The sequence below is a fragment of the Triticum urartu genome, chromosome 7A (genome assembly GCF_056163025.1).
Source record: "Triticum urartu cultivar PI428250 chromosome 7A, HENAU_Tu73, whole genome shotgun sequence".
Classification (NCBI taxonomy): Eukaryota; Viridiplantae; Streptophyta; class Magnoliopsida; order Poales; family Poaceae; genus Triticum; species Triticum urartu.
This window is the reverse complement of record NC_141879.1, coordinates 700,583,203-700,602,084: the sequence shown is the minus strand read 5'-3', so window position 1 is coordinate 700,602,084 and position 18,882 is coordinate 700,583,203. Positions and strand designations below refer to the sequence as shown.

Genomic DNA, 18,882 nt, shown 5'->3' with positions numbered 1-18,882 from the left:
TGCCAATGGATATGCACCTTCCTTGGCACCGCGAGCACATGCATCCTCATCAACGGCATCCAAGGACCTCCTGTGCACCATCGCCAAGGACTGCGTCAAGGGGGGCCCATTTCCCCCATGCTCCTTGTGATGATCATCGACACCCTTAATAGCCTCATCTGTAGTGTCGTCAACGACGGGATTTCTCCAGCAGCTGACCACGCGACATATGGCCTGAAGCGTATCTCTCTATGCCAACGACGTGGTGCTTTTCTTCCACCACGAGAAACAAGACCTCACGGACATCTTCACGATCCTACAACTCTTCGGCGCGGTGTCTGGGCTGCGCACCAACTTCCCCAAGTGAATGGCCTCTCCCATCCAGTGTGCGCGCCCTCGGACCACACCCGATCGCCAACAACTTTGACTGGCTGCTCCGGGATATTCCGACCCCTACCTCGGGATTTCCCTGTCCATCCGCAAGGTCAGCACCGCCGCGTTATAGCCCCTGATCAATAAGCTCAATCATGGCCTATCCCCGTGGTGGGCATTCATGATGTCTCGCGGCGACCGTTTGGTGCTCTGCCGCTACATGTTGTCCACCATCCCCGTGCATACTCTCCTTGTTGTGGCTTTCAACCCTTGTGTGCTCAAGAAAATTAACAAGCTCATCCACAACTTCCTTTGGTATGGCCGAAAAGACACCAGCAGCGGACATTGCCTTGTCAACTAGCTACCGGCCGATCTTGCTTGGGGGACTCGGGATCCTGGATCTCCACCGGGCATCTCACTACACGTGCGCTGGCTTTGGATGCAAAGAATGGACTCGGCGCGGCCATGGCAACACCTACACATCCCTCGGTGCCCCGATGTGCAGGCTATCTCCCGGGCCTCCACGACTTAGATGATCGGGGATGGACGTTCCTGCCGCACCAGAGCCCGACGACCAGCACCCGCTCCATCCACCGCTCGTCCACCTCGTCGCCCCTCAGCTGCTCGTCCGCCACGTCAAGGATGGTGTTTCTCCCGTACAGGCCCCACACCCAGCTGAGCAGCGTGAAGGACCTCTCCGCGGTCTCGATCATCGGCCGTTGGCTGGAGGCGCTCTCCAGGAGGACGACGCCGAAGCTGTACACATCCGACTCGGTGTTGGGCCGGTGCGTGTTGACGAACTCCGGGTCGATGTACCCGACGGTGCCGAGCACGGCCTTCGTGGTTTGCATTAACCCAGCGCCGTGGTCGATGAGCCGGGCCAACCCGAAGTCCCCGAGCTTGGTGCTCAGCGACGAGTCGAGCATGATGTCGCCGTGGACGATGCACTGCTCCCACTCCCGTGGAGGTAGCGCAACGCCGATCCCGGGACGACGATGATGCCGTACCTCTGCGGCCATGTCAAATATGTGTCGTCCTTGCTATAGAGGTGCATGTCTAGGTGCTACCTCTTGAACACTGCGTTGGTTTTCCCCGAAGAGGACGGGATGATGCAGCAAAGTAGCGTAAGTATTTCCCTCGGTTTTTTAGAACCAAGGTATCAATCAAATAGGAGGCTACGCGCAAGTCCCTCGTACCTGCACAAAACAAATAAATCCTCGCAACCAACGCGATAAGGTGTTGTCAATCCCTACACGGCCACTTACGAGAGTGAGATCTGATAGATATGATAAGATAATATTTTTGGTATTTTTGTGATAAAGATGCAAAGTAAAATAAAGGTAAAGTAAAAAATCGAAGGAAATAACTAAGTAGTAGGAGATTAATATGATGAAGATAGACCCGGGGGCCATAGGTTTCACTAGTGGCTTCTCTCGAGAGCATAAGTATTCTACGGTGGGTGAACAAATTACTGTTGAGCAATTGACAGAATTAAGCATAGTTATGAGAATATCTAGGTATGATCATGTATATAGGCATCACGTCCGAGACAAGTAGACCGACTCCTGGCTGCATCTACTACTATTACTCCACTCATCGACGGCTATCCAGCATGCATCTAGAGTATTAAGTTAAAAACAGAGTAATGGCTTAAGCAAGATGACATGATGTAGAGGGATAAACTCATGCAATATGACGAAATCCCCAACGTGTTATCCTCGATGGCAACAATACAATACGTGCCTTGTTGCCCCTACTGTCACTGGGAAAGGACACCGCAAGATTGAACCCAAAGCTAAGCACTTCTCCCATTGCAAGAAAGATCAATCTAGTAGGCCAAACCAAACTGATAATTTGAAGAGACTTGCAAAGATAACCAATCATACATAAAAGAATTCAGAGAAGATTCAAATATTGTTCATAGATAGACTTGATCATAAACCCACAATTCATCGCTCTCAACAAACACACCGCAAAAAGAAGATTACATCGAATAGTTCTCCACAAGAGAGGGGGAGAACATTTTATTGAGATCCAAAAAGAGAGAAGAAGCCATCTAGCTAATAACTATGGACCCGTAGGTCTGAGGTAAACTACTCACACTTCATCGGAGGGGCTATGGTGATGATGTAGAAGCCCTCCATGATCGATGCCCCCTCCGGCGGAGCTCCGGAACAGACCGCAAGATGGGATCTCGTGGATACAGAAAGTTGCGGCCGTGGAATTAGGTTTTTGGCTCCGTATCTGATCGTTTGGAGGTACGTAGGTATATATAGGAGGAAGGAGTACGTCGGTGGAGCAACAGGGGGCCCACGAGGGTGGAGGGCGCGCCTGGGGGGGGGGGGTAGGCACGCCCCTACCTCGTGGCCTCCTCTTTTGTGTCTTGACGTAGTGTCCAAGTCTCCTCGGTCTTGTTCATTGAGAAAATTACGTTCCCGAAGGATTCATTCCATTTGGACTCCGTTTGATATTCCTTTTCTTCGAAACCCTAAAATAGGCAAAAAAACAGCAATTCTGGGCTGGGCCTCCGGTTAATAGGTTAGTCCCAAAAATAATATAAAAGTAGATAATAAAGCCGAATAATGTCCAAAAGAGTAGATAATATAGCATGGAGCAATCAAAAATTATAGATACATTGGAGACGTATCAAGCATCCCCAAGCTTAATTCATGCTCGTCCTCGAGTAGGTAAATGATAAAAACAGAATTTTTGATGTGGAGTGCTACTTGGCATAATTTTAATGTAATTCTTCTTAATTGTGGTATGAATATTCAGATCCGAAAGATTCAAGACAAAAGTTTAATATTGACATAAAAATAATAATACTTCAAGTATACTAACAAAGCAATTATGTCTTCTCAAAATAACATGGCCAAAGAAAGTTATCCCTACAAAATCATATAGTCTTGCTATGCTCCATCTTCACCACACAAAATATTTAAATCATGCACAACCCCGATGACAAGCCAAGCAATCGTTTCATACTTTTGGTGTTCTCTAACTTTTTCAATCTCCACGCAATACATGAGCGTGAGCCATGGACATAGCACTATAGGTGGAATAGAATGGTGGTTGTGCAGAAGACAAAAAGGGAGAAGATAGTCTCACATAAACTAGGCATATCAACGGGCTATGGAGATGCCCATCAATAGATATCAATGTGAGTGAGTAGGGATTGCCATGCAACGGATGCACTAGAGCTATAAGTATATGAAAGCTCAAAAAGAAACTAAGTGGGTGTGCATCCAACTTGCTTGCTCATGAAGACCTAGGGCATTTTGAGGAAGCCCGTCATTGGAATATACAAGCCAAGTTCTATAATGAAAAATTCCCACTAGTATATGAAAGTGATAACATAGGAGACTCTCTATCATGAATATCATGGTGCTACTTTGAAGCACAAGTGTGGTAAAAGGATAGTAGCATTGCCCCTTCTCTCTTTTTCTCTCATTTTTTTATTTTGGCCTTTTCTCCTTTTTTATGGCCTCTTTTCTTTCTCCTTTTTTTTATTTTTCGTCCGAAGTCTCATCCCGACTTGTGGGGGAATCATAGTCTCCATGATCCTTTCCTCACTGGGACAATGCTCTAATAATGATGATCATCACACTTTTATTTTTCTTACAACTCAACAATTACAACTCGATACTTAGAACAAAATATGACTCTATATGAATGCCTCCGGCGGTGTACCGGGATATGCAATGAATCAAGAGTGACATGTATGAAAGAATTATGAAGGGTGGCTTTGCCACAAATACGATGTCAACTACATGATCATGCTAAGTAATATGACAATGATGGAGTGTGTCATAATAAACGGAACAGTGGAAAGTTGCATGGCAATATATCTCGGAATGGCTATGGAAATGCCATAATAGGTAAGTATGGTGGCTGTTTTGAGGAAGGTATATGGTGGGTGTATAATACCGGCGAAAGTTGCGCGGTATTAGAGAGGCTAGCAAAGGTGGAAGGGTGAGAAAAGTGCGTATAATCCATGGACTGAACTCATATACTTATTGCAAAAATCTACAAGTTATCAAAGCAAAGTATTATGAGCATGCTCCTAGGGGGATAGATTGGTAGGAAAAGACCATCGCTCCTCCCCGACCGCCACTCATAAGGAAGAAAATCAAAAAATAAATCATGCTCCGACTTCATCACATAACGGTTCACCATACGTGCATGCTACGGGAATCACAAACTTTAACACAGGTATTTCTCAAATTCACAACTACTCAACTAGCTTAACTTTAATATCACCATCTTCACATCTCAAAACAATTATCAAGTATCAAACTTCTCATAGTATTCAACACACTCATAAGAAAGTTTTATTATTAATCTTGTGTACCAAGCATATTAAGACTTTAAGCAAATTACCATGCTATTTAAGACTCTCAAAATAATATAAGTGAAGCATGAGAGATCAATAGTTTCTATAAAACAAATCCACCACCGTGCTCTAAAAGATATAAGTGAAGTACTAGAGCAAAACTACATAACTCAAAAGATATAAGCGAAGCACATAGAGTATTCTAACAAATTCCAAATCATGTATGGCTCTCTAAAAAGGTGTGTACAGCAAGGATGATTGTGGTAAACGAAAAGATAAAGACTCAAATCATACAAGACGCTCCAAGCAAAACACATATCATGTGGCGAATAAAAATATAGCTCCAAGTAAAGTTACCGATAGAAGTAGACGAAAGAGGGGATGCCTTCCGGGGCATCCCCAAGCTTTGGCTTTTAGGTGTCCTTAGATTATATTGGGGGTGCCATGGGCATCCCCAAGCTTAGGCTCTTGCCACTCATTGTTCCATAATCCATCAAATCTTTAACCAAAACTTGAAAACTTCATAACACAAAACTTAAAGTAGAAAATCTCGTGAGCTCCGTTAGCAAAAGAAAATAAAAGACCACTTCAAGGTACTGTAATGAACTCATTATTTATTTATATTTTTGTCATAACTACTGTATTACAACTTCTCTATGGTTTATAAACTATTTTACTAGTCATAGATTCATCAAAATAAGCAAACAACACACGAAAAACAGAATCTGTCAAAAACAGAACAGTCTGTAGTAATCTGTGGCTAGCGCAAGATCTGGAACTCCAAAAATTCTAAAATAAATTGCTGGACATGAGGAATTTATATATTAATCATCTTCAAAAAGAATTAACTAAATATCACTACCAAATAAAAATCGCAGCAGTTCTCATGAGCGTTAAAGTTTCTGTTTTTTACAGCAAGTGTAACAAGACTTTCCCCAAGTCTTCCCAATGGTTCTACTTGGCACAATCACTAATTAAACACAAAAAACACAACCAAAACAGAGGCTATATAAATTATTTATTACTAAACAGGAGCAAAAATCAAGGAATAAAAATAAAATTGGGTTGCCTCCCAACAACCGCTATCGTTTAACGCCCCTAGCTAGGCATAACAAACAAGGATAGATCTAGGTATTGCCATCTTTGGTAGGCAATCCATAAGTGGCTCTCATAATAGATTCATAAGGTAATTTAATTTTCTTTCTAGGAAAGTGTTCCATGCCTTTCCTTAATAGAAATTGGAATCTAATATTTCCTTCCTTCATATCAATAATTGCACCAATCGTTCTAAGGAAAGGTCTACCAAGAATAATAGGACATGAAGAATTGCAATCTATGTCAAGAACAATAAAATCTACGGGCACATAATTCCTATTTGTAACAATAAGAACATCATTAATTCTTCCCATAGGTTTCTTAATAGTGGAATCTGCAAGGTGCAAGTTTAGAGAGCAATCATCCAAATCACGGAAACCTAACAAATCACACAAACTCTTTGGAATCGTGGAGACACTAGCACCCAAATCACATAAAGCATAGCATTCATGATCTTTAATTTTAATTTTAGTAGTTTGTTCCCACTCATCATAAAGTTTTCTAGGGATAGAAACTTCCAATTCAAGTTTTTCTTCATAAGACTACATCAAGGCATCAACGATATGTTTAGTAAACGCTTTATTTTGACTGTAAGCATGAGAAGAATTTAGCACGGATTGTAACAAGGAAATACAATCAATCAAAGAGCAATTTTCATAGTTAAATTCCTTGAAATCCATAATAGTGGGTTTAGCAACATCTAGGGTTTTAATTTCTTCAATCCCACTTTTATCAATTTTAGCATCAAGATCAAAAAATTCTGAATTCTTGGAACGCCTTCTAGGTAAAGGTGGATCATATTCAGTCCCATAATTATCAAGATTCATATTGCAAAACAAAGATTTAATAGGGGACACATCAATAACTTTTAGATCTTCGTCTTTATTTTCATAGTAATCCGGTTTAGCGGCCATCCTATTAACTAAGGTGGCTTGCTTATCCGAAATTTCAGCGGTCAACTTTTCAAGACAAGAAATTTGGGATCTCAAACCATCGAATTCTTTAGACATATCATCAAGCTCTTTATTCATAAAACTCATAAAAAAATTTGTTCCTGACATTGCTTCGGATCTCTTCTAATCTTTTAAGGTGAAGATCACCAAATTTAGGTAGAGCCATCGTGACAAGCAAGCAAACTAACACACAAGCAAACAAAAAGCAAGCGGGCAAAAAGAGGCAAGTAGAGAAAGAGAGGGAGGATAGAGAGAGAGGGCGAATAAAACGGCAAGGGTGAAGTGGGGGAGAGGAAAATGAGAGGCAAATGACAAATAATGTAATGTGGGAGATAAGGGTATGTGATGGGTACTTGGTATATTGACTTTTGCGTAGACCTCCTCGGCAACGGCGCCAGAAATCCTTCTTGCTACCTCTTGAGCACTGCGTTGGTTTTCTCGGAAGAGGAAGGAATGATGCAGCAAAGTAGCGTAAGTATTTCCCTCCGTTTTTGAGAACCAAGGTATCAATCCAGTAGGAGGCTACGCGCAAGTCCCTCGTACCTGCACAAAACAAATAAATCCTCGCAACCAACGCGATAAGGGGTTGTCAATCCCTACACAGCCACTTACGAGAGTGAGATCTGATAGATATGATAAGATAATATTTTTGGTATTTTTGTGATAAATATGCAAAGTAAAATAAAGGCAAAGTAAAAAAGCAAAGTAAATAACTAAGTAGTAGGAGATTAATTTGAAGAAGATAGACCCAGGGGCCATAGGTTTCACTAGTGGCTTCTCTCAAGAGCATAAGTATTCCATGGTGGGTGAACAAATTACTGCTGAGCAATTGACAGAATTGAGCATAGTTATAAGAATATCTAGGTATGAACATGTATATAGGCATCACGTCCGAGACAAGTAGACCGACTCCTGCCTGCATCTACTACTATTACTCCACTCATCGACCGCTATCCAGCATGCATCTAGAGTATTAAGTTAAAAACAGAGTAATGCCTTAAGCAAGATGACATGATGTAGAGGGATAAACTCATGCAATATGATGAAAACCCCATCTTGTTATCCTCGATGGCAACAATACAATACGTGCCTTGCTGCCCCTACTGCCACTGGGAAAGGACACCGCAAGATTGAACCCAAAGCTAAGCACTTCTCCCATTGCAAGAAAGATCAATCTAGTAGGCCAAACTAAACTGATAATTCGAAGAGACTTGCAAAGATAACCAATCATACATAGAAGAATTCAGAGAAGATTCAAATATTGTTCATAGATAGACTTGATCATAAACCCACAATTCATCGGTCTCAACAAACACACCGCAAAAAGAAGATTACATCGAATAGTTCTCCATAAGAGAGGGGGAGAATATTGTATTGAGATCCAAAAAGAGAGAAGAGGTCATCTAGCTAATAACTATGGACCCGTAGGTCTGAGGTAAACTACTCACACTTCATCGGAGGGGCTACAGTGATGATGTAGAAGCCCTCCGTGATCGATGCCCCCTCCGGTGGAGCTCCGGAACAGGCCCCAAGATGGGATCTCATGGATATAGAAAGTTGTGGCGGTGGAATTAGGTTTTTGGCTCCCAATCTGATCGTTTGGGGGTACGTAGGTATATATAGGAGGAAGGAGTACGTCGGTGGAGCAACAGGGGGCCCAAAAGGGTGGAGGGCGCGCCTGGGGAGGGTAGGCGTGCCCCCTACCTCGTGGCCTCCTCTTTTGTGTCTTGACATAGGGTCCAAGTCTCCTGGGTCTTGTTCGTTGAGAAAATTACGTTCCCGAAGGTTTCATTCCGTTTGGACTCCATTTGATATTCCTTTTCTTCGAAACCCTAAAATAGGCAAAAAAACAGCAATTCTGGGCTGGGCCTCCGGTTAATAGGTTAGTCCCAAAAATAATATAAAAGTGGATAATAAAGCCCAATAATGTCCAAAACAGTATATAATATAGCATGGAGCAATCAAAAATTATAGATACGTTGGAGATGTATCACTAGGGTGCTCTCGGCGACAAGCTCGTAGACAAGGAGAAGCCCCTTGCGGCTGTCGCACCAACCCAACAGTTGGACAAGGTTGCGATGATTGAGTTTGCTGATGATCCTCACCTCTGCCTCGAACTCCTTCCTCCCCTGGGATGACGACTCTGCTGACAGCACCTTCACCTCCACCACTCGACGGTCTTGGTCACCTCCGACGGCGCCTTCGAGTGTGAGTGTGAGGTGACCCCTGTAAACGCTCCCGAAGCCGCCTCGCCCGAGTTTCTCCTCCTCCACGAAGCTACTCGTTGCCGTGACCAGCTCGTGGTACATCAACGTTTTGGCTACCGGATCCCAAGAAAATACCGAGGGTGGGCGAGAAACGTGGTTACCGAGAAATTTTGAGAAAATACCGCTTGAATTTTTAAATACAATTTGAATTCAAAATTTTCTGAGCTAGGAATATATTAGCACTGAGCTCAACTAGTTCAAGACGTTGCTGTTGACGTGGTGGTAGGTTCTCCCTAGTTTCTGTCCCTAGTTGACCAGACTATCACCGTTGAAATTCAAAAAATTTGATTTTTTTTGCTCGGTACGCACCTTTCTCGCCAGGTAGCGAGAAACGCGGGAACCAGGCGGAATACATGTACCGTCGAGGGCCGCCGGCAGCCACACCTCTCTCGACCTCAGCTCTGTCGTCACACTCTTCTTCGCTGTCCTCATTGTTTTCTCTTCTTCTTTTGTGTCGCCGCATAGACCAACAAAAAAAGCAGAGGAACTAGTATGGAAAACTTGGAATCGAGAGAGGTTGAGCAGGTGGACGTGCTTCCTTCTTTGATTCAAGCTGCAAAGTGGAACTGAATGGCCATGACAGTATCTGGTGCAGCTCGGCGATGTCGCCAGTCGCCGCAGAGAAGCCCACGGCAACCTCCTCTGGTAAGTATCTTCTCAGATTGACGGTCGCATTGACCTGGTACAAGGCATCGTCGATGAGGAGGTCAAGGGCCAGCATCTTGGATTCATTCTGGTACTTGATGGTGGCTTCCATAACATGGAGCGACGTGAGGTTCTTGCCCTGTCTCGTCGTGCTCGTGGATGCCGTGGAGTTGACAGAGTTGATGTCGACGCCGACATGGTTCCCGTTGATATCTCCATACCGCGTGTTGAAGAAAGTGTCGAACTCGACGGCCACGATTCGATTGTCGCCTGTACCGTTAGTGTTGGTGAGGAGGAGGCCGAGGCTGCCGCCGTAGCTTTCCCACGGGATCGCCGAAGGGAATGTTAGAATTCATGTCTATCTCCACATTGTAATCCCAACTCTATTATAACTCTCTCCCTCCCGTAGCTGTTTAGGAGTCCTCGTTACAACCGAATCCTAGCGATCGGTTCTCTCTTCTTGTATGCCACGGCAGGGCTGTTCTGCCTCGTTCAATATAAACCAACGCGGCTCCCCTCGAGGGAGTAGGAACGCTTCCAATCTGACATGGTATCAGAGCGACCTCTTCCCACATCTAGCCACAAAAAAAATCGAACCAGAAGCACGTCGGTGTCGCCCTCATGTCATCGTCAACAGGAGTCGCCCTCAACCTCGGTGCGCCTCCATCAGAGAAACTTGCGAGAGGAAACTTCATCCTCTGGAGAACGCAAGTACTCCCAGTCCTGCGAGGTGCGCAAGTTACTGGGCTATTGGACAACTACGACGCTGCCCCACCCAAGATGGTGGAGATCACCAAGGCGGACAAGACTTCGGCCATGGAGCCGAACCCGCTGTATGGGCCATGGATCGCCAAAGATCAACAGGTCCTCTCATACTTGCTCAACTCCATGACACCAGAAATCCTTGGACAAGTTGTCGGGAAGGAATCAACCTTCGAGCTTTGGACAACGGTAACAACTCTCTTCGCCTCTCAGTCCCAATCCAGGATCACAAACCTGAGAATTGCAATCACCACAACCAAGAAGGGCTCCATGTCAAGCTCTGTCTTCATGGCGAAGATGAAGAACCTTGCAGATGAGTTGGCCGCTGCTGGCTGCCCGGTGTCAGATCCAGAGATGGTTGACTATATTCTTGCAGTCCTTGATCGCGATTATGATCCAGTAGTTGCGGCAATAGGAGCTGTCAAGAATCAGATCACACCAGATGACCTCTTTGCCCAAATCTCCGCTTTTGATCAAAGGATGGAGATGTTAGGTGACTCGTCATCAGGGAGTTTCCACACATCTGCAAACGCGGCATATAGAGGCCGTGGACAGACCCGCGGGAGATCCTATCACGGGCGAGGAGGAAGGGGGCGCGGCCGTGGTGATCGTTAGCCCTCTCCTGCAGGTAGCGGCGGCGGAAACAGAGGGCGCCCTCGACAACAACAGCAACAAAGGCGTGAACAACAGCAACAGCATGACTATCCTGAATGCCAGATTTGTCTCAAACATCATCCAGGGGGTGCACGCTCATCTTGGTGGCGCTATGAAGAAAACGATCAGGAGGAGAAGGGGGCACATGCTGTCTCCTACGGTGTGGATACAAATTGGTATGCTGACACCGGAGCTACAAACCACATTACCGGAGAGCTTGACAAGCTGACCATGCGGGAGAGATACAATGGACGCGACCAAATCCACACGGCGAGTGGTTCTGGTATGGAAATCTTACATATTGGTAGTTCAATTGTCAAAAACCCCGTAAAAAATTTGCACTTGAAAAATATCTTACATGTTCCTGAAACATCCAAAAACCTTGTTTCTGTTCATCGATTCACTCTTGACAACAATGTTCTTATAGAGTTTTATCCTTTCTTTTTCTTGGTAAAGGACCTAGCCACGAGGAGAATCATTCTTAGAGGACGGTGCGTGGGAGGTCTCTATCCACTCATATCATCATCATCATCATCATCATGGTCCAATAAACAAGCATATGTCGTCACTAAGCCATCTTCAGCAAAGTGGCATAGTCGTTTAGGTCATCCATCTTCAGTTATTGTTAGATATGTTCTTAGCAAAAATAAACTCTCATATGAGTCTAGTGTTGAGTCAGTTTGTGATCCGTGCCAACAGGCCAAAAGTCATCAGTTACCTTATTCTATTTCTACTAGTGTATCTACCGCTCCATTGCAACTTATTTTTTCAGATGTATGGGGGCCAGCCCCTACTTCAGTTGGTAGATTTTCCTATTATGTAAGCTTCATTGATGATTATAGTAAATTTACTTGGATTTACTTATTGAAGAAGCGGTATGATGTCTTTCAAGTTTTCATCAACTTCCAAAATCTTGTTGAACGCAAACTGAACTCTAAGATCATTGCTATGCAGACTGACTGGGGTGGTGAGTATGAGAAGCTAAATTCCTTCTTTCAAAAACTTGGTATTTCGCATCATGTCTCTTGCCCTCATGCCCACCAACAAAACGGATCAGCTGAAAGAAAGCACCGTCATGTTGTTGATGTAGGACTCACATTACTAGCAAATGCATCCATGCCACTCAAGTTCTGGGATGAAGCTTTTCTAACTGCTACATATCTTATTAACTTGCTCCCAAGCAAAGTTATCAAACTAGAAACACCCATCACACGGCTTCTTGGTGTCACACCCGATTACACATCTCTCCGTATATTTGTATGTGCATGTTGGCCAAATCTTAGACCCTACAACACACGCAAACTCGCGTTTCATTCAAAAAAATGTGTTTTCTTAGGATATAGCCCTATGCACAAGGGGGTTAAATGTCTAGATGTTTCCACTGGTAGGGTTTATATATCCAGAGATGTTGTCTTCGATGAATCTGTGTTTCCCTTTGCATCTCTTCATCCCAATGCCGGTGCTCTTCTTCGAAAGGAAATTCTCCTTCTTCCATCACATCTTCGAAACTTTGATCACGGGGGAGACAATTTTACTGACCAATATGATGATAACCCTGCTAGTCCCAACTCTACTCTTATGCCCGTGCAGGTTCCTGAAGAAAACGGCGTTCAAAACGGTCAAAATCATGAAAATATAGCCCAAGATGCTGTGTTATTTCATGCTCCAGAAGAAGACGAGCCTGCTGCTGATCCCGATGATGATATGGCGGTGCCTGGGACTCCTGCGCGGTTCCAGGCCTCGGATCGTGCGCCTAGATCCTTCTTGGATCGCGTCCTAAGCGGCAATGGCCCAGATTACTGGGAGGGCCACTCCCACGCCGACGCGTCTCCCGACAGCAGGCCCAGCGGGACCAGCCGCACGCCCGACAGCAGGCCCAGCGGGACCGGCCGCACGGTCGGCCCTTCCTCGTGCTCCGCGCACATGCAGGCTGGCAGGGATCGCCTGTGCCCGCTCGCCCTGTGGCTTCCCGGGCATCCAGTGGAAAGGGGGCCATACCAAGGTCCACTGGATCTTCTGCGCACATGTCTAGTGGATCTTCTGCATCACCATCAGATTCAGCAGGAGGTGGATCTTCTGCGCCAATGGATTCTATTCCTGTACACATGCAGCAAGAAGCTCCTTCGCGAGTTATGACCAGATTACAAAAAGGTATACGTAATCCAAAAATACGAACTGATGGTACTATACGGTATGGCATGCTATGTATTTCAGGGGAACCAACGACACTGAATGATGCACTTGGTGACCCTAAATGGAAGAAAGCAATGGATGAGGAATATTCTGCACTTATGAGGAACAAAACGTGGCATCTTGTGCCTAATCAGAGAGGTAAAAATATCATTGATTGCAAGTGGGTATATAGAATTAAAAAGAAAGTAGATGGCTCTATTGACAGATATAAGGCACATCTAGTTGCAAAGGGTTTTAAACAACTCTATGGCATAGACTATGAGGATACTTTTAGTCCGGTTGTAAAAGCTGCAACGATAAGACTTGTGTTAGCTATTGCTGTGTCCAGGGGATGGAGCTTGAGACAGCTAGATGTACAGAACGCGTTTTTGCATGGTGTTCTGGAAGAGGAGGTGTTCATGAGACAACCACCAGGATATGAGAGTAAGAAAACACCACATTATGTGTGCAAGCTTCACAAAGCACTCTATGGCTTGAAACAAGCACCTAGAGCATGGTACTCCAGGTTGAGCTCACAATTGAGATGTCTTGGTTTTATTGCTTCCAAAGCTGATACATCTCTGTTCATTTATAACAAGGGAAAAGTAGTTATCTTTGTTCTCATATATGTGGATGATATCATAGTTGCAAGTTCATCACAAAGTGCTACTAATGCCCTTCTACATGATTTGAGCTCAAAGTTTGCCTTGAAAGATCTAGGTGATTTGCACTTCTTTCTAGGCATCGAGGTTAAGAAGACTCAAGATGGCATAGTACTAAAACAAGAGAAATATATTACTGAGCTTCTATCTCGTATGGGGATGAAAAACTGCAAGCCTGTACCTACACCGTTGTCCTCTTCAGAGAACCTTTCAGCATATGAAGGTGAGCCACTTCATGAGGAAGATAGCACAAAGTATAGAAGTACTGTTGGAGCATTGCAGTACTTGACTCTTACTCGTCCAGATATCTCATTTGCTGTTAACAAAGTTTGTCAATATCTGCATGCACCCACTACTGCACATTGGACAGCTGTCAAGAGAATTGTAAGATATGTCAAACATACTATGGAAGTAGGACTGCATTTCAGACGCTCTAATTCTACTCTTGTGAGTGCATCCTCTGATGCTGATTGGGCAGGTTGCAGTGATGATAGAAAATCAACTGGAGGCTTTGCAGTGTTTTGGGCCTAATCTTGTTTCTTGGAGTGCTAGGAAACAAGCCACTATATCAAGGTCAAGTACAGAGGCTGAGTACAAATCCTTAGCTAATGCCACTGCAGAAATCATTTGGATTGAGTCACTACTGGATGAAATGGGGGTCAAGCAGAATCGCATCTCATGCTTATGGTGTGATAATTTGGGAGCAACATATTTGTCTGCAAACCCAGTGTTTCATGCAAGAACCAAGCATATAGAGATTGATTTTCACTTTGTGCGTGAAAGGGTTGCAGCAAAGAAACTTGAGATACGATTCATCCCTTCCAAAGATCAAGTGGCTGATGGGTTTTCCAAGGCACTGCCGGCAAAACCATTTGAAGAGTTCAAGAGGAATCTAAACATAGAATAGTTGAGATTAAGGGAGGGTGTTAGAATTCATGTCTATCTCCACATTGTAATCCCAACTCTATTCTATCTCTCTCCCTCCCGTAGCTGTTTAGGAGTCCTCGTTACAACCGAATCCTAGCGATCGGTTCTCTCTTCTTGTACGCCACGGCAGGGCTGTTCTGCCCCGCTCAATATAAACCAACGCGGCTCCCCTCGAGGGGGTAGGAACGCTTCCAATCTTACAGGGAAATGGCCGAGGAAGAAGGCCATCCCATCGCCTGTGAGCGGCAGGCTGTCCTTGTCTGGAGTGATTTGGAAGGAGAAGGTGGTGGTGAAGCTAGCCATCTCGCCGGTGGCGTTGCTCCACAGCGGCACTTTGTGCGCGTAGGTCGCCCAGCCGACGTTGTTCTGAATACCCGCACTACGTGTATTTCTGGTCAGCTCGAGGGTCGATGGAGGTGTGCTGATGAATGCATCGCCGGCGACGTCTATGGATGAACCGGCACTGGGATCAGAGAAGTTGAGGTTGAAGGAGAGCGAGAAGGCGCAGCTCGGCGCCCAGTAGAGGTATAGCAACACCAGGAAGACTAGGGTGGTAGGACTAGGACGCCGGCGAGAGGCCATTGCTTGGGCTTGGTGTTTGGGAAGGAGGCAAGCTTGTGCAAGGGAGATGTGTAGCTCATCGGCATTTCAAGTGGACAAATTGAGGCCTCCTTTGGTTTGGAGGAATTTCATAGGAATTCTAGAGGATAGAATTCTTATAGGATTTTTTTCCTTTAGAGCCCTTTGGTTCATAGTAATAGATTCCTATTCCTACATAGAATTGGTTTCTATCCTTCACATTTCATAGGAAAATAAAAATGAGCCTAGACTCAATGAAAAAATTTCTTTGGTGTCAACCAAATGACATCTCGTTTCCTATTCATACTCATAGGATTTGAGATACATGTCATCTCATTTCCTACAAAATTCATATTCCTACGATAATCCTATTCTATGAACCAAAAGAGAGCTGAGTGGCCCGTGGGGCCGGGAAGTTTGAAATGGTCGGGACGACTTGACCCAAGCGAGTTCTTTGTGTCTTTTTTTGCGCTATGGGCCAAAAGGGGTAGGCCCCATTCACGTGATATAGTTTTTCATTCGCCCAGTTGGATGGACTAAAAAAAAGCTAGTGCATTTGGATTAGACAAGTGGTGGCTCAAAATGAATAAACAACTGCTACAAGTGGGACACAGGCAGCAACTTGAAAAGATAGCACAATGATCGATACTACTGGTTCGTGTTTGGTAGACTGCATTACCCAAGCAGGCTGTGTGGATACGAGAAAATCATGATTGGTTGCATATAGGGAGGTCTCGCTAGCTCGCACTTGCACGAACTTTAGAGCAACTCCAATAAAGTGATCTATTTCGTTCACGGCCGTTCGTTTGGGTCGGCGTGGACAGAAAAGGCGGTCCAACGCGCCGACCCAAAAGGACGCGTGTCCGTTTTTCGTCGGCGAGCGACTCATTCTCGGCTCATTTTTAAGCCTGATTTGCGTCGGCGCGGACACAAGATGGACGTGCGCGCGCTCGCCCTCTTCCTGTCCCCGGGCCCGCTGGTCTATGGCACATTGGCCTCCCTCCCCCCGGCCAACAAGCAACCCTCGCCCCCCACCTCCTCCGTCACCGCCGCCGCCGCCCATTTTTGCGGCGACTCTTCCAGCTGCCGCCGCCTCCACATCCGCCCAGCAACGCCGCCCCTGTCCCCAGTCGCCCGCTGCCGCTGGGGAGCAAACTAGTTCCCGACGCCGCTTCCCCCACCGCACAGCCGCCCGCGACCAAGAAGACGCCTCGCCGCCCCCACCACATACGACCGACACGCTCGTCGGACGCCGTCACACTCGTCGGACGCCGGCCGGGCAGCTAGCTGGTCTGTGGGCGCCGCGTCTCCCCTTGCCGGCCATCTCCTTCTTCGACGCTCGCAAGCTGTTCGTCAGTTTGCCAAGGTACGAAAATGGACTCCGCCGACGAGTTCTTTTTCCACAATTTCCTTTGCGACTCCGACGATTCGTCGTCCGACGACGAGGAGGAGATATTGGCTGCCGTGGTGGTCCATCACCACCTCAACAACCAGCGGCCGTTGTTCCGTGGCTCCATTCCGGGTCACCTTCCGGCGTTGAATCGTAACTGAGAGAGCGGGCATTTCCTTCTCTAGAAGGACTACTTTGATACAACAAACCCGTTGTTCAAACATCACAAATTCCGACGCCGGTTCCGTGTGAGTAGGCATGTTTTCAACCGTATTAGAGAGGGAGTGGTCGGCTATGATGACTACTTTGAGTGCAAAGAGGATGCCGTCGGCAAGATTGGTTTCTCCTCTTATCAGAAATGCACTACCGCCATCCGAATGCTTGCATACGGAGTGCCCGGTGATCTCATTGACGAGTACGTCCGTATGAGCGAGTCTACATGCCTAGAGTCACTGTATAAGTTCTGCAAGGCTGTGATTGCTGTGTTTGATCCTGAGTACTTGAGAGAGCCGACAGCTGCAGATACAGCCCGTTTGCTGGCGATGAATGCTAGCAGGGGCTTCCCGGGGATGCTTGGCAGCATAGACTGCATGCACTACGAGTGGAAGAACTATCCTTCTGCTTGGCAAGGGCAGTATAAGGGACATGTCAGGGCTTGCACTGTCATACTAGAGCAAGTGGCGTCTCAAGATCTCTGGATCTGGCACTCTTTCTTTGGCATGGCTGGATCACACAATGATATCAACGTGCTTCAGCGCTCGCCAGTGTTTACTAGGCTTGCCGAAGGCAACAGCCCACCGGTGAACTTTACTGTCAACGGCCACAACTACGACAAAGGGTACTATTTGGGTGACGGTATCTATCCTCAGTGGACCACTATTGTAAAGAAAATACCCAAACCTGTTGGAAAGAAAAGGAAAAGATTTGCCCAAGAGCAAGAGAGTGCTAGAAAGGATGTCGAGCGTGCCTTTGGTGCGGCATCGTTCGGTATCCTGCTAATACTTGGAGCACGCAGAAACTATGGGAGTTGATGACTGCTTGTGTGATCATGCACAATATGATCGTAGAAGATGAGCGCCCGGAACGTCTGTACGATCAAGGCTTTCAGTTTTAGGGTGAGAATGTTGTGCCTGAGCATGAACATTTGAGCAGTTCACTCAGTTTCATGAAGACATGCGTGATTGAGAAACTCACGTGCAACTGCAAAATGATTTGGTTGAGCATGTGGACTCATCTTGGCAACCAATAGATGTATATTCTTTTATTCGTTCATAAAACTATGTGAAACATTTTTATTTTTATTTGGCCTATAAAACTATACTATTTATTTGGGCGGACTCTTTTGTTTGTTAAATTTTCATTTCACAATTTGTTGAATGCAATGCAAAATTGGGCGCCCAGCCGGCCACCCCTGCAAATATGGGTCGGCGCGTTGGGCGCGCTGCCGACCCATATGAAAAACAGGGCGGACGCCGGGCGGGCGGCCGACCCAAACAAACAAAAAGCGGACGAAATCGCCATCTGTTTGAGTCGGCCCGTTGGGGTTGCTCTTAAATCAATTCAGAGTCTGGCTTGCTAGGAATGCTCGAATCGGTCGTTTTCAATAAGTCAGTCTTAGTCAGACACAAAAGTGGGGCACGACGTTTGCGTCGGTGCAGGCGAAATCTTGGCGGAGATGATGGGAGACGAAAATCCCCTGACGCCCGTGGCGGAGCCATGATTTCTGACATGGGTGTGCAGGATAAAAAAGATTGATACATAACAGTGTAAGAAATTAAAAAGTTTTAGTAATAATAACAAAACTATAATGTTTTCTTTGTAGCAACGATGTCCCCTCCTCGCAAATAACACAACAACAATGTCTCCAATAATTCAGTTACATTGCAACAAGGAGAATCGTAGTATAACTCTACGATCACCCTTTTGGAAGCGAGAAATGATGGTGTCTTCCTTTACTTGCATGAAGAATTTACGCTCAAGAAAAGTAACCAAGCAATCATTTAAATAGTGTTCCCCCATTTTGGCTCTTAACTTATTCTTCACATAATTCATCCAACAGAAGACACTCTCAACACTACCAGCCGCCACAGGG

At 45.6% G+C, this 18,882-nt stretch overlaps 2 protein-coding genes and 1 pseudogene across 2 annotated transcripts; 1 reads left to right on the top strand and 2 right to left on the bottom strand.

The window, feature by feature from the left end:
- Nucleotides 1–857: 857 nt before the first annotated feature.
- Nucleotides 858–15,403, bottom strand: LOC147961773 (putative kinase CHARK). Its single transcript, XM_087533936.1, has 4 exons — nt 15,023–15,403; nt 9,355–10,002; nt 8,727–9,041; nt 858–1,414 (listed from the first exon to the last, which is right to left on the bottom strand). The coding sequence occupies exon 4, from the start codon at nt 1,368–1,370 to the stop codon at nt 858–860; it is 513 nt and encodes a 170-aa protein (XP_087390062.1). The 5' UTR covers nt 1,371–1,414; nt 8,727–9,041; nt 9,355–10,002; nt 15,023–15,403.
- Nucleotides 14,915–15,403, bottom strand: LOC147961772 (lectin 6-like). The gene has a single exon (XM_087533935.1). The coding sequence runs from the start codon at nt 15,401–15,403 to the stop codon at nt 14,915–14,917; it is 489 nt and encodes a 162-aa protein (XP_087390061.1).
- Nucleotides 15,404–16,774: 1,371 nt separating this feature from the next.
- LOC147961771 (uncharacterized) lies at nt 16,775–17,739 on the top strand (annotated as a pseudogene).
- The last annotated feature ends 1,143 nt before the right edge of the window (nt 17,740–18,882 follow it).